This window comes from Bombina bombina, chromosome 11 (assembly GCF_027579735.1).
Source record: "Bombina bombina isolate aBomBom1 chromosome 11, aBomBom1.pri, whole genome shotgun sequence".
NCBI classification, from domain to species: Eukaryota; Metazoa; Chordata; class Amphibia; order Anura; family Bombinatoridae; genus Bombina; species Bombina bombina.
The window spans coordinates 200,551,986-200,568,503 of record NC_069509.1 but is presented as its reverse complement, the minus strand read 5'-3'; the positions used below and the strand labels follow the sequence as shown (position 1 = coordinate 200,568,503).

General features: G+C 41.5%; 1 protein-coding gene across 1 annotated transcript in view; it reads left to right on the top strand.

Moving 5' to 3' along the window:
• Positions 1–11,709, top strand: part of MRPL28 (mitochondrial ribosomal protein L28) — a 56,863-nt gene extending 45,154 nt beyond the window's left edge. The window contains exons 4-6 of the mRNA XM_053694728.1: positions 9,616–9,750; positions 10,255–10,341; positions 11,155–11,709. Coding sequence (XP_053550703.1) covers positions 9,616–9,750; positions 10,255–10,341; positions 11,155–11,253 — 321 coding nt within the window. The 3' untranslated portion in view covers positions 11,254–11,709. The remainder of the gene's footprint in view (positions 1–9,615; positions 9,751–10,254; positions 10,342–11,154) is intronic.
• Positions 11,710–16,518: the final 4,809 nt, after the last annotated feature.

Genomic DNA, 16,518 nt, shown 5'->3' with positions numbered 1-16,518 from the left:
AAGGAATGGCCCCCTATCCGGCGACGGATCTAGTAGGGGGCAGACTTCTCTCTTCGCCCAGGCATGGGCAAGAGATGTTCAAGATCATGTCTCAGGGATATCTTCTGGACTTCAAAGCTTCCCCTCCACAAGGGAGATTTCATCTTTCAAGGCTATCTGCAAATCAGATAAAGAAAGAGGCATTCCTACGCTGTGTGCAAGACCTCCTAATTATGGGAATGATCCATCCAGTTCCGCGGACGGAACAAGGACAGGGTTTCTTTCATGTAATTAGCAAGAGTCCATGAGCTAGTGACGTATGGGATATACATTCCTACCAGGAGGGGCAAAGTTTCCCAAACCTCAAAATGCCTATAAATACACCCCTCACCACACCCACAAATCAGTTTTACAAACTTTGCCTCCTATGGAGGTGGTGAAGTAAGTTTGTGCTAGATTCTACGTTGATATGCGCTCCGCAGCAGGTTGGAGCCCGGTTTTCCTCTCAGCGTGCAGTTAATGTCAGAGGGATGTGAGGAGAGTATTGCCTATTTGAATTCAATGATCTCCTTCTACGGGGTCTATTTCATAGGTTCTCTGTTATCGGTCGTAGAGATTCATCTCTTACCTCCCTTTTCAGATCGACGATATACTCTTATATATACCATTACCTCTACTGATTCTCGTTTCAGTACTGGTTTGGCTTTCTACTACATGTAGATGAGTGTCCTGGGGTAAGTAAGTCTTATTTTCTGTGACACTCTAAGCTATGGTTGGGCACTTTTATGTAAAGTTCTAAATATATGTATTCAAACATTTATTTGCCTTGACTCAGGATGTTCAACGTTCCTTATTTCAGACAGTCAGTTTCATATTTGGGATAATGCATATGAATAAATCAATTTTTTTCTTACCTTAAAATTTGACTTTTTTTTCCTGTGGGCTGTTAGGCTCGCGGGGGCTGAAAATGCTTCATTTTATTGCGTCATTCTTGGCGCGGACTTTTTTGGCGCAGACTTTTTTGGCGCAAAAAGTTTTTTTCTGTTTCCGGCGTCATACGTGTCGCCGGAAGATGCGTCATTTTTTGACTTTTTTTTGCGCCAAAAGTGTTGGCGTTCCGGATGTGGCGTCATTTTTGGCGCCAAAAGCATTTAGGCGCCAAATAATGTGGGCGTCTTTTTTGGCGCTAAAAAATATGGGCGTCACTTTTGTCTCCACATTATTTAAGTCTCATTATTTATTGCTTCTGGTTGCTAGAAGCTTGTTCACTGGCATTTTTTCCCATTCCTGAAACTGTCATTTAAGGAATTTGATCAATTTTGCTTTATATGTTGTTTTTTCTATTACATATTGCAAGATGTCCCAGATTGACACTGAGTCAGAAGATACTTCTGGAAAAACGCTGCCTGGTGCTGGATCTACCAAAGTTAAGTGTATCTGTTGTAAACTTGTGGTATCTGTTCCTCCAGCTGTTGTTTGTAATGAATGTCATGACAAACTTGTTAATGCAGATAATATTTCCTTTAGTAATGTTACATTACCTGTTGTGGTTCCATCAACATCTAATACTCAGAGTGTTCCTGTTAACATAAGAGATTTTGTTTCTAAATCCATTAAGAAGGCTATGTCTGTTATTCCCCCTTCTAGTAAACGTAAAAGGTCTTTTTAAAACTTCTCATTTTTCAGATGAATTTTTAAATGAACATCATCATTCTGATTCTGATAATGGTTCCTCTGGTTCAGAGGATTCTGTCTCAGAGGTTGATGCTGATAAATCTTCATATTTATTCAAAATGGAATTTATTCGTTCTTTACTTAAAGAGGTCTTAATTGCATTAGAAATAGAGGATTCTGGTCCTCTTGATACTAAATCTAAACGTTTAAATAAGGTTTTTAAATCTCCTGTAGTTATTCCAGAAGTTTTTCCTGTCCCTGATGCTATTTCTGAAGTAATCTCCAGGGAATGGAATAATTTGGGTAATTCATTTACTCCTTCTAAACGTTTTAAGCAATTATATCCTGTGCCGTCTGACAGATTAGAGTTTTGGGACAAAATCCCTAAAGTTGATGGGGCTGTCTCTACTCTTGCTAAACGTACTACTATTCCTACGGCAGATAGTACTTCCTTTAAGGATCCTTTAGATAGGAAGATTGAATCCTTTCTAAGAAAAGCTTACTTATGTTCAGGTAATCTTCTTAGACCTGCTATATCTTTAGCGGATGTTGCTGCAGCTTCAACTTTTTGGTTAGAAGCTTTAGCGCAACAAGTAACAGATCATAACTCTCATAGCATTGTTAATCTTCTTCAACATGCTAATAACTTTATTTGTGATGCCATCTTTGATATCATTAGAGTTGATGTCAGGTATATGTCTCTAGCTATTTTAGCTAGAAGAGCTTTATGGCTTAAAACTTGGAATGCTGATATGTTTTCTAAGTCAACTTTGCTTTCCCTTTCTTTCCAGGGTAATAAATTATTTGGTTCTCAGTTGGATTCTATTATCTCAACTGTTACTGGAGGGAAAGGAACTTTTTTACCACAGGATAAATAATCTAAAGGTAAATTTAGGTCTAATAATCGTTTTCGTTCCTTTCGTCACAATAAGGAAAAAAAGCCTGATCCTTCGCCCTCAGGAGCGGTATCAGTTTGGAAACCATCTCCAGTCTGGAATAAGTCCAAGCCTTTTAGAAAACCAAAACCAGCTCCCAAGTCCACATGAAGGTGTGGCCCTCATTCCAGCTCAGCTGGTAGGGGGCAGATTACGATTTTTCAAACAAATTTGGATCAATTCAATTCACAATCTTTGGATTCAAAACATTGTTTCAGAAGGGTACAGAATTGGCTTCAAGATAAGGCCTCCTGTAAAGAGATTTTTTCTTTCCCGTGTCCCAGTAAATCCAGCAAAGGCTCAAGCATTTCTGAAATGTGTTTCAGATCTAGAGTTGGCTGGAGTAATTATGCCAGTTCCAGTTCTGGAACAGGGGCTGGGGTTTTATTCAAATCTCTTCATTGTACCAAAGAAGGAGAATTCCTTCAGACCAGTTCTGGATCTAAAAATATTGAATCGTTATGTAAGCTTACCAACATTCAAAATGGTAACTATAAGGACTATTCTGCCTTTTGTTCAGCAAGGGCATTATATGTCCACAATAGATTTACAGGATGCATATTCCGATTCATCCAGATCACTATCAGTTTCTGAGATTCTCTTTCCTAGACAAGCATTACCAGTTTGTGGCTCTGCCGTTTGGCCTAGCAACAGCTCCAAGGATTTTTACAAAGGTTCTCGGTGCCCTTCTGTCTGTAATCAGAGAACAGGGTATTGTGGTATTTCCTTATTTGGACGATATCTTGGTACTTGCTCAGTCTTCACATTTAGCAGAATCTCATACGAATAGACTTGTGTTGTTTCTTCAAGATCATGGTTGGAGGATCAATTTACCGAAAAGTTCATTGATTCCTCAAACAAGGGTTACCTTTTTAGGTTTCCAGATAGATTCAGTGTCCATGACTCTGTCTCTGACAGACAAGAGACGTCTAAAATTGATCTCAGCTTGTCAAAACCTTCAATCACAATCATTCCCTTCGGTAGCCTTATGCATGGAAATTCTAGGTCTTATGACTGCTGCATCTGATGCGATCCCCTTTGCTCGTTTTCACATGCGACCTCTTCAGCTCTGTATGCTGAACCAGTGGTGCAGGGATTATACAAAGATATCTCAATTAATATCTTTAAAACCGATTGTACGACACTCTCTGACGTGGTGGACAGATCACCATCGTTTAGTTCAGGGGGCTTCTTTTGTTCTTCCGACCTGGACTGTAATTTCAACAGATGCAAGTCTGACAGGTTGGGGAGCTGTTTGGGGGTCTCTGACAGCACAAGGGGGTTGGGAATCTCAGGAGGTGAGATTACCAATCAATATTTTGGAACTCCGTGCAATTTTCAGAGCTCTTCAGTCATGGCCTCTTCTAAAGAGAGAATCGTTCATTTGTTTTCAGACAGACAATGTCACAACTGTGGCATACATCAATCATCAAGGAGGGACTCACAGTCCTCTGGCTATGAAAGAAGTATCTCGAATACTGGTATGGGCGGAATCCAGCTCCTGTCTAATTTCTGCGGTTCATATCCCAGGTATAGACAATTGGGAAGCGGATTATCTCCGTCGCCAAACGTTACATCCGGGCGAATGGTCTCTTCACCCAGAGGTATTTCTTCAGATCATTCAAATGTGGGGTCTTCCAGAAATAGATCTGATGGCTTTTCATCTAAACAAGAAACTTCCCAGGTATCTGTCCAGATCCAGGGATCCTCAAGCGGAAGCAGTGGATGCATTGTCACTTCCTTGGAAGTATCATCCTGCCTATATCTTTCCGCCTCTAGTTCTTCTTCCAAGAGTAATCTCCAAGATTCTGAAGGAATGCTCGTTTGTTCTGCTGGTGGCTCCAGCATGGCCTCACAGGTTTTGGTATGCGGATCTTGTCCGGATGGCCTCTTGCCAACCGTGGACTCTTCCGTTAAGACCAGACCTTCTGTCGCAAGGTCCTTTTTTTCCATCAGGATCTCAAATCCTTAAATTTAAAGGTATGGAGATTGAACGCTTGATTCTTAGTCAAAGAGGTTTCTCTGACTCTGTGATTAATACTATGTTACAGGCTCGTAAATCTGTATCTAGGGAGATATATTATAGAGTCTGGAAGACTTACATTTCTTGGTGTCTTTCTCATCACTTTTCCTGGCATTCTTTTAGAATTCCGAGAATTTTACAGTTTCTTCAGGATGGTTTGGATAAAGGTTTGTCTGCAAGTTCCTTGAAAGGACAAATCTCTGCTCTTTCTGTTCTTTTTCATAGAAAGATTGCTAATCTTCCTGATATTCATTGTTTTGTACAAGCTTTGGTTCGTATAAACCTGTCATTAAGTCAATTTCTCCTCCTTGGAGTTTGAATTTGGTTCTGGGGGCTCTTCAAGCTCCTCCGTTTGAACCTATGCATTTATTAGACATTAAATTACTTTCTTGGAAAGTTTTGTTTCTTTTGGCCATCTCTTCTGCTAGAAGAGTTTCTGAATTATCTGCTCTTTCTTGTGAGTCTCCTTTTCTGATTTTTCATCAGGATAAGGCGGTGTTGCGAACTTCTTTTCAATTTTTACCTAAGGTTGTGAATTCTAACAACATTAGTAGAGAAATTGTGGTTCCTTCATTATGTCCTAATCCTAAGAATTCTAAGGAGAGATCATTGCATTCTTTGGATGTAGTTAGAGCTTTGAAATATTATGTTGAAGCTACTAAGAATTTCCGAAAGACTTCTAGTCTATTTGTTATCTTTTCCGGTTCTAGGAAAGGTCAGAAGGCCTCTGCCATTTCTTTGGCATCTTGGTTGAAATCTTTAATTCATCATGCTTATGTCGAGTCGGGTAAAACTCTGCCTCAAAGGATTACAGCTCATTCTACTAGGTCAGTTTCTACTTCCTGGGCATTTAGGAATGAAGCTTCGGTTGATCAGATTTGCAAAGCAGCAACTTGGTCTTCTTTGCATACTTTTACTAAATTCTGCCATTTTGATGTGTTTTCTTCTTCTGAAGCAGTTTTTGGTAGAAAAGTACTTCAGGCAGCTGTTTCAGTTTGATTCTTCTGCTTATAATTTCAGTTTTTTCATTATAAGATTTAAACTTTATTTTGGGTGTGGATTATTTTCAGCGGAATTGGCTGTCTTTATTTTATCCCTCCCTCTCTAGTGACTCTTGCGTGGAAGATTCACATCTTGGGTAGTCATTATCCCATACGTCACTAGCTCATGGACTCTTGCTTATTACATGAAAGAAAACATAATTTATATAAGAACTTACCTGATAAATTAATTTCTTTCATATTAGCAAGAGTCCATGAGGCCCACCCTTTTTTTGTGTTGTTTTTGATTTTTTTGTATAAAGCACAATTATTCCAATTCCTTATTTTTTATGCTTTCGCACTTTTTTTCTTATCACCCCACTTCTTGGCTATTCGTTAAACTGATTTGTGTGTGTGGTGAGGGGTGTATTTATAGGCATTTTGAGGTTTGGGAAACTTTGCCCCTCCTGGTAGGAATGTATATCCCATACGTCACTAGCTCATGGACTCTTGCTAATATGAAAGAAATGAATTTATCAGGTAAGTTCTTACATAAATTATGTTTTTTATTCAAATCTGTGTGTGGTTCCCAAAAAAGAGGGAACCTTCAGACCAATTTTGGATCTAAAGATCTTAAACAAATTCCTCAGATTTCCATCTTTCAAAATGGAAACTATTCGGTCCATCCTACCCATGATCCAAGAGGGTCAGTACATGACCACAGTGGACCTAAAGGATGCCTACCTTCACATACCGATTCACAAAGACCATCATCGGTTTCTAAGGTTTGCCTTTCTTGACAGGCATTACCAATTTGTAGCTCTTCCCTTCGGGTTGGCTACAGCCCCGAGAATATTTATAAAGGTTCTGGGCTCACTTCTGGCGGTTCTAAGACCGCGAGGCATAGCGGTAGCTCCGTATCTAGACGACATCCTGATACAGGCGTCAAGCTTTCAAGTTGCCAAGTCTCATACAGAGATAGTTCTGGCATTTCTGAGGTCGCACGGGTGGAAAGTGAACGAGGAAAAGAGTTCTCTATCCCCACTCACAAGAGTCTCCTTCTTAGGGACTCTTACGGATTCTGTAGAAATGAAAATTTACCTGACAGAGTCCAGGTTATCAAAACTTCTAAATGCTTGCCGTGTTCTTCACTCCATTCCGCGCCCTTCGGTGGCTCAGTGTATGGAGGTAATCAAATTTGAAACTTTTGCTTCTTCGGAAGCTGTTTTTGGGAGAAAGGTTCTTCGGGCAGTGGTTCCTTCCGCTTAATCCTGCCTTGTCCCTCCCATCATCCGTGTACTTTAGCTTTGGTATTGGTATCCCACAAGTAATGGATGATCCGTGGACTGGATACACTTAACAAGAGAAAACATAATTTATGCTTACCTGATAAATTTATTTCTCTTGTAGTGTATCCAGTCCACGGCCCGCCCTGTCCTTTTGAGGCAGGTCTAAATTTTAATTAAACTACAGTCACCACTGCACCCTATGGTTTCTCCTTTCTCTGTTTGTTTTCGGTCGAATGACTGGATATGACAGTTAGGGGAGGAGCTATATAGCAGCTCTGCTGTGGGTGATCCTCTTGCAACTTCCTGTTGGGAAGGAGAATATCCCACAAGTAATGGATGATCCGTGGACTGGATACACTACAAGAGAAATAAATTTATCAGGTAAGCATAAATTATGTTTTTTATTGGTGGATGAATTTATCCACCAATCAGCAAGGACAACCCAGGTTGTTTAACAAAAATGGGCCGGCATCTAAACTTACATTCTTGCATTTCAAATAAAGATACCAAGAGAATGAAGATAATTTGATAATAGGAGTAAATTTGAAATTTGATTGAAATTTCATGCTCAATCTGAATCACGGAATTAAATTTTTGGCTACAGTGTCCCTTTTAAGTATTAAGTTATTTTATCTGAAGGGTAATCTTTAAGTATATATGTTGGATATAAACTTATAATGTTGAGAGCCGTGGTATATTGATTACTCCATATACTTTAGGTGCTTGTAGTCATTAGTAATAAAGAATTCTAACGCTTTCAGATAGTTGTTTTTAGATATCTTTCAGATAACCACTGCTTAAGCTTAAATAGTGGAGTTAATATCTGTGACTAGGTCGCTGGTTTAAAGGGACACTGAACCCAAAATTTTTCTTTCATGATTCAGATAGAGCATGCAATTTTAAGCAACTTTCTAATTTACTCCTATTATCAATTTTTCTTCATTCTCTTGCTATCTTTATTTGAAAAATAATGCATCTAAGCTTTTTTTTTTTCCAGTACTCTGGACAGAACTTTTTTATTGGTGGATGAATTTATCCACCAATCAGCAAGAACAACCCAGGTTGTTCACCAAAAATGGTCCGGCATCTAAACTTACATTCTTGCATTTCAAATAAAGATAGCAAGAGAACGAAGAAAAATTGATAATAGGAGTAAATTAGAAAGTTGCTTAAAATGCCATGCTCAATCTGAATCACGGAAGAAAACATTTGGGTTCAGGGTCCCTTTAAGCTTACACAGCTGAGTGACTGTCTAATCATATGCCAATGAATTACCCAACAGTAATATTTGTAAAACTCTGTACTCAGTATTGCAACAATAATCTTGGTTAATCTATATACTAATTAAAGCCAACATCCGCAGCGTCTGTGACTGGTGTAACGGTTTAGTTCCGTTGCTGGCTAAATGTATTGCGTTTGTTGCACAGCTTGTATTCAAGTTTTTTCTTATAGGTAGTCACCCTGTGTGTGCACTAATGTTAACTTAATATAAAGGCTTTACTTGTATAATATGGTACAGATCTTTGCTGTTATACATCGTTCAAGTGTGTACTAATATCAATATCTCTGTTAGGTTTTGATAAATACTTTGGTCAAGGCTTATTACCTCTAAAGCACCCCTCCACTACTAAACTGTTGTCGATATTACGTGAATATAATGCTAGATGGGATGTATTCTATAGTGTACAACACGCGCCCACATTCGCAGCGTGTCTTAAATTACAATTTATAAACAACTAACTATCTGAAAGCGTTAGAATTCTTTATTACTAATGACTACAAGCACCTAAAGTATATTGAGTAATCAATATACCACGGCTCCCAACATGTATACTTAAAGGGACACTGAACCCAATTTTTTTCTTTCCTGTTTCAGATAGAACCTGCAATTTTCTAATTTACTCCTATTATCAAATTTTTTCTTTATTCTCTTGGTATGTTTATTTGAAAAGGAAGAATGTAAGTTTAGATGCCGGCCCATTTTTGGTGAGCAACCTGGGTTGTTCGTGCTGATTGGTGGATAAATTCATCCACCAATAAACAAGTGCTGTCCAGGTTTCTAAACCAAAAAATGGCTGGATCATTAGCTTAGATGCCTTCTTTTTCAAATAAAGATAGAAAGAGAATGAAGAAAAATTGATAATAGGAGTAAATTAGAAAGTTGCTTAAAATTTCTGCTCTATCCAACAAAAGGGATATATATATATATAATACGAATTAAACTGTGCTTCTAATACATAAGAACTGCTTGCCCAGTTCAGGTACCTTTCCAATTCTTGTATCCTCCTTCACACCTTATATTATATAACTATTAATTCCATGACATAGTTAATATCATCTAATCTTTAGTATAACTGTTTATCTCTATTAAATGCTAATATACTGCAATAAAGCATTTATTACAATCACCTGTATATCCCCTAGCTATGGATTCATAACAACATCCTAGGTTAGGATAGATGTATACATTGAGATTTCTACCTCTTAACTAGTGCCGGACATTTAGAACCAGACTTACGCCTTTGTGTGAGTAGATTATTAAGGTGATATTTTAACTTGGCGCATCTCTGCTAGTCATTGTGTCCGCTCTTTAATTTAATAGCCTGTTAGGAAAGTGAGTGCTTCACAAGTGTACACCATTACCAGTTCTAAACTGATTTTCTCTAATTGTAGTTTATGTAGGCAATTCCGTTACCATTCATTCTTGTTTGTCCTTTATTTTATTTATTTTGTAGACACCTAAGGAAGATCTATGCTCTAAGCTGGGAATGGATTTAAAAAGGGCAATGCTTTTACGTCTTGCGTCTAGAGACCCGAGTCTACACCCAAACGACACAGCAAAGCGAGAAGAGATCTATAATAAATACAAGGTGCCTTGGAAATGGACCTTAGTCCTGTTAACTTGTTCTCTATAAAGACGTGCTGGTCCTTGCGTAACAACACGACATGGTTCTGGCACAGAGCTTTAGGTGAACAATAGAATACAAAGGCATAACGTAAGCTATCTTAGCTCGCGGCTTAAGGAACTATTGTAGCTCACACTGTGCAGGGACCACTTCTGTGATGTTCAGGGCTCATGGGCAGAGTACAAAATGTTGCACACATCACAGGGTCCTTCATTTGCTTGTTTACAAATACACAAATATTTCACTCCTAAAACATTACATGAGCACATGTTTTACATCTGAGACACAAAACAAAGTGGCCCCCAGGACTTGGCACTCCCAGCAACTTGTGTGGCTGTAGTGTCCTGTACAGATGTTGTGCCACCTGTTTATAGATCCAGTTGCTCTGCCCTCTGTGTTCCTCTCGTGTCTCTTAACTCCTAAAACCAACAATTTACAACAGAATCTTTTTTTTTTCCTGCCCTCTAGGAGTTTGAAATACCCAGGGAGGAAGCTGAATGGGTGGGCCTTAGTCTGGAAGAAGCTGTAGAAAAGCAGAGGCTTCTAGAGAAGAAGGTAAGCTCCTGCTTGTACACTGAGGTGTCCTTAGTGATTTGTGTAGCAGCATCAGTAAATTCCCTCAAGGACCATAGAAGCCCAGGGTCTCTGATTGGTTAAATCATATGCAGAGGGAATTAAGCGTTGGCCCCTCTTTGGCGTTAGTGGACATTATTCAGACTCCAGTTACTGTGAGGTTAATGTTCCCTCAGTCTGTGACGCGAGCAGAGAATTAGCTTTTGCATCATCACACACACACAATGTACAACCTTTCAGAAGCCTCATGCTGCAGAACAAATGTAGAGGTTAAATCCTCAGTACTGTTGCGCGTACAGAGTACAGCATAGTAATGCTCAGAGACCCTCACACTCGAGCTGTGTGCAGTGGAACTAGGAACGGTCACCCTTGCAGTGACCTCAGCACATATATGCTGCAGGTTGTTGTATACCTTTCTTCTAATTTATAAATGTCTGTACTTGTTCTGAATATTACGTATGAAACTATTATCTGATGGACCTTAGTGTGACCTTCTCTGGCTGCTTTCCCGGGCTGGATCTGAAGACAAAATGGGCAGGGGCATATGTTAGTGCATAGGGATAGTTATGAGATCAGCTACACTACGCTGGGAACGGACCCAAGTCTGCCGTGAGAGTGAAAACTAATATTAACTGGGGAGGGGAAATGAGATGCGATTAGGTGCTTAAACCGGGAACATTCATAAGGGGTGGAATTTGTATGTGTGTCCTATCTGCATGACTCTGATAGTTTCTCAGTGAAGATCTCCCCCAGATTTTGGTAGTTTGCAGCAATGTCTTTTGTTTCTGGTTGTAGGATCCTGTGCCGCTTTTTAAAGTGTTTGTGGATGAACTTGTCCAGGAAATGGCCTCACAGAAACTTTCAGAACCTGAACTCGTAGAGAATAAATCCTAACAAACTTACTGAGACTGGTCACCAAGTGGCTGAATTTCTGACCACCAGAAGGAGGGACTGAGAAACTCCAATAAAGAGCCATTTTATTGTTCCTGCAGTACAGACACGTTTTTTTTCTCTTGCAAATTGTAAAAACTTGCAGCACTTACTGGGCAGTGAAGGGAAAAGCTGCCTGATTCCCTCCCACAGATTTCATTCATTGTATTGCACATCATCAGACCTCCGGAGTCCTGCACTGTTCACAGAACAAAACTCCTTGAGGCCAGGTAACCTCACAACATGCAAACAAAAGGAGATCAGTGGCATCTTAAAATCCAAAGCCATCAGTAGAAGACCAAGCCCAGTCACATGGCAGATGTTCCTCCTTAAAAGAAGACCTTTCTAGTGGGTTTTATTCTAGAAGGGCCTCCTCACAAAATATCAGTTATGTGAATAATAAATATGTTTTGTAATGAATGTAGATCATGATTTATGGGTTCAGCATTGGTTTGACTTCTGGAGTTGGGCAATCAGACAAACATTAACTCAGATATTGGCCTCTAGTTATCAAGCTCTGTAAAGAGCTTGATGGCCTCTGGTTCTGGCGAGTCTTCAGGTTCGCCAGGAACAGCAGTTATGAAGCAGCGGTCACAAAGACCGCTGCTCCATAACCTGTCCGCCTGCTCTGAGCAGGCGGACAGACATCACCGGAAATCAATCCGATCGGGTTAATTGACACCCCCCTGCTGGCGGCCAATTGGCCAGGAGTCTGCAGGGGGCGGCGTTGCACCAGCAGCTCTTGTGAGCTGCTGGTGCAATGCTGAATACGGAGAGCGTATTGCTCGCCGTATTCAGCAAGGTCTGGCGGACCTGATCCGCAGTGTCAGATCAGGTCCGCCAGCCCTTGATAAATAGGGGCCATAGTCTTTTACATCTACATTAAATCTCTCTCTCACTCTCACATACTCTCTCATAACAGTGTCTCTCTCGCTCGTCTCTCTCTCTCTCTCTCTCTCTCTCTCTCTCTCTCTCTCTCGTGTCTCTCTCTCTTGTCTCTCTCTCTCTCTCTTGTCTCTCTCTCTTGTCTCTCTCTCTTGTCTCTCTCTCTCTCTTGTCTCTCTCTCTCTCTCTCGTGTCTCTCTCGCTCGTCTCTCTCTCTCTCTCTCTCTCTCTCTCTCTCTCTCTCGTGTCTCTCTCTCTCTCTCTCTCTCGTGTCTCTCTCTCTCTCTCTCGTGTCTCTCTCTCTCTCTCTCTCTCTCGTGTCTCTCTCTCTCTCTCTCTCGTGTCTCTCTCTCTCTCTCGTGTCTCTCTCGCTCGTCTCTCTCTCGTGTCTCTTGTCTGGACTCTCATTAGAAATAGAGTTTAACAATAGAAAAGAGTCAGAAGGGCCATCGAGCTGCTGTTATTCCTATCTGAGGCTTAATGGATCTTCAGCATATACTTGTGCATATCCCAGGCACTCCTTATTGCCTTTTCCCCGACTGCATCTGAAGTCTGTTCCACAAATTGCTGTTGAAGCTGCTGCCATCCAGATTCAGACAAGTGATCTTGTTTTCTCCGACGTCCTGAGAGTTTCTAACCTATCCTGTTAATCTGTTCTCCATGGTAAGGTCCTGACATCTTCTCTCGTCATTTTTATTGTTTAGACCATTGATGGCCAACGTCTAAATGCATGGGGGCCACATATAATATGATGGTTATTAAACAAATTGTATTTCCTATTCCTGTCTAGTGGCACGGAGACAGATTTAAAGATATTTTTTTTTTGTTTTTGTGGTTCATATAGAACATACAGTTTTTAAAAACCTTATAATTTACTTCTATTATCAATTTTGCTTCATTCTCTTGGTATTCCTTGGTGAAAGAGCAGCAATTATTTACTGGGAGCTAGCTGAGCACTTCACTAAGCCAATGACGAGGCATGTATGTGCAGCCACCAATTAGCAGCTACCTCACAGCTCCTGAGCCTACCTAGGTATACTTTTCAACAAAGGATACCAATAGAACAAAGAAAATTAGATAATAGAAGTAAATTGGAAAAATAGTTTAAATAATATTATGATGTATCATTTTGATTTTCATGTCCCATTAATTAATTTTATGAGTTACATTCCTGTTTTCCCCTCTGGACTTTTGAGTTGGTGCCATATTGTTTGCCCATCGACCCGCAGTAGCCAAAGCACTATTGTTTAGTTCTGCTTTTACTCAAGGGCTGTATGCGATACCTACTGGCCCTACCTGCTGCTAATACCTCTACCTATACACCCAGCACCTACTGACCTTACCTGCTGCTAATACCTCTTCCTATACACCCAGCACCTACTGACCTTACCTGCTGCTAATACCTCTTCCTATACACCCAGCACCTACTGACATTACCTACTGCTAATACCTCTTCCTATACACCCAGCACCTAATGACCTTACCTGCTGCTAATACCTCTTCCTATACACCCAGCACCTACTGACCTTACCTGCTGCTAATACCTCTTCCTATACACCCAGCACCTACTGACCTTACCTGCTGCTAATGCCTCTTCCTATACACCCAGCACTTACTGACCTTACCTGCTGCTAATACCTCTTCCTATACACCTAGCACGTACTGACCTTACCTGCTGCTAATACCTCTTCCTATACACCCAGCACCTACTGACCTTACCTGCTGCTAATACCTCTTCCTATACACCCAGCACCTACTGACCTTACCTGCTGCTAATACCTCTTCCTATACACCCAGCACCTACTGACCTTACCTGCTGCTAATACCTCGTCCTATACACCCAGCGCCTACTGACCTTACCTACTGCTAATACATCTTCATATACACCCAGCACCTACTGACCTTACCTGCTGCTAATACCTCTCCCTATACACCCAGCACCTACTGACCTTACCTACTGCTAATACCTCTTCCTATACACCCAGCACCTAATGACCTTACCTGCTGCTAATACCTCTTCCTATACACCCAGCACCTACTGACCTTACCTGCTGCTAATACTTCTTCCTATACACCCAGCACCTACTGACCTTACCTGCTGCTAATACCTCTCCCTATACACCCAGCACCTACTGACCTTACCTGCTGCTAATGCCTCTTCCTATACACCCAGCACTTACTGACCTTACCTGCTGCTAATACCTCTTCCTATACACCTAGCACGTACTGACCTTACCTGCTGCTAATACCTCTTCCTATACACCCAGCACCTACTGACCTTACCTGCTGCTAATACCTCTTCCTATACACACAGCAGCTACTGACCTTACCTGCTGCTAATACCTCTTCCTATACACCCAGCACCTACTGACCTTACCTGCAGCTAATAACTCTTCCTATACACCCAGCACCTACTGACCTTACCTGCTGCTAATACCTCTTCCTATACACCCAGCACCTACTGACCTTACCTGCTGCTAATACCTCTTCCTATACACCCAGCACCTACTGACCTCACCTGCTGCTAATACCTCTTCCTATACACCAGCACCTACTGACCTTACCTGCTGCTAATATCTCTTCCTATACACCCAGCACCTACTGACCGTACCTACTGCTAATACCTCTTCCTATACACCCAGCATCTACTGACCTTACCTGCTGCTAATACCTCTTCCTATACACCCAGCACCTACTGACCTTACCTGCTTCTAATACCTCTTCCTATAAACCCAGCACCCTACTGACCTTACCTGCTGCTAATACCTCTTCCTATACACCCAGCACCTACTGACCTTACCTGCTGCTAATACCTCTTCCTATACACCCAGCACCTACTGACCTTACCTGCTGCTAATACCTCTTCCTATACACCCAGCACCTACTGACCTTACCTGCTGCTAATAACTCTTCCTATACACCCAGCACCTACTGACCTTACCTGCTGCTAATAACTCTTCCTATACACCCAGCACCTACTGACCTTACCTGCTGCTAATACCTCTTCCTATACACCCAGCACCTACTGACCTTACCTGCTGCTAATACCTCTTCCTATACACCCAGCGCCTACTGACCTTACCTGCTGCTAATACCTCTTTATATACACCCAGCACCTACTGACCTTACCTGCTGCTAATACCTCTTTATATACACCCAGCACCTACTGACCTTACCTGCTGCTAATACCTCTTCCTATACACCCAGCACCTACTGACCTTACCTGCTGCTGATACCTCTTCCTATACACCCAGCACCTACTGACCTTAACTGCTGCTAATACCTCTTCCTATACACCCAGCACCTACTGACCTTACCTGCTGCTAATACCTTTTCCTATACACCCAGCACATACTGACCTTACCTGCTGCTAATACCTCTTCCTATACCCCCAGCACCTACTGACCTTACCTGCTGCTAATACCTCTTCATATACACCCAGCACCTACTGACCTTACCAGCTGCTAATACCTCTTCCTATACACCCAGCACCTACTGACCTTACCTACTGCTAATATCTGTTCCTATACACCCAGCACCTACTGACCTTACCTGCTGCTAATACCTCTTCTTATATACCCAGCACCTACTGACCTTACCTGATGCTAATACCTCTTCCTATACACCCAGCACCTACTGACCTTACCTGCTGCTAATACCTCTTCCTATACACCCAGCACCTACTGACCTTACCTGCTGCCAATACCTCTTCCTATACACCCAGCACCTACTGACCTTACCTGCTGCTAATACCTCTTCCTATACACCCAGCACTTACTGACCTTACCTGCTGCTAATACCTCTTCCTATACACTCAGCACCTACTGACCTTACCTGCTGCTAATACCTCTTCCTATACACCCAACACCTACTGACCTTACCTGCTGCTAATACCTCTTCCTATACACCCAGCACCTACTGACCTTACCTGCTGCTAATACCTCTTCCTATACACCCAGCACCTACTGACCTTACCTGCTGCTAATACCTCTTCCTATACACCCAGCACCTACTGACCTTACCTGCTGCTAATACCTCTTCCTATACACCCAGCACCTACTGACCTTACCTGCTGCTAATACCTCTTCCTATACACCCAGCACCTACTGACCTTACCTGCTGCTAATGCCTCTTCCTATACACCCAGCACCTACTGACCTTACCTGCTGCTAATGCCTCTTCCTATACACCCAGCACCTACTGAACTTACCTGCTGCTAATGCCTCTTCCTATACACCCAGCACCTACTGAACTTACCTGCTGCTAATACCTCTTCCTATACACCCAGCACCTACTGACCTTACCTGCTGCTAATACCTCTTCCTATACACCCAGCACCTACTG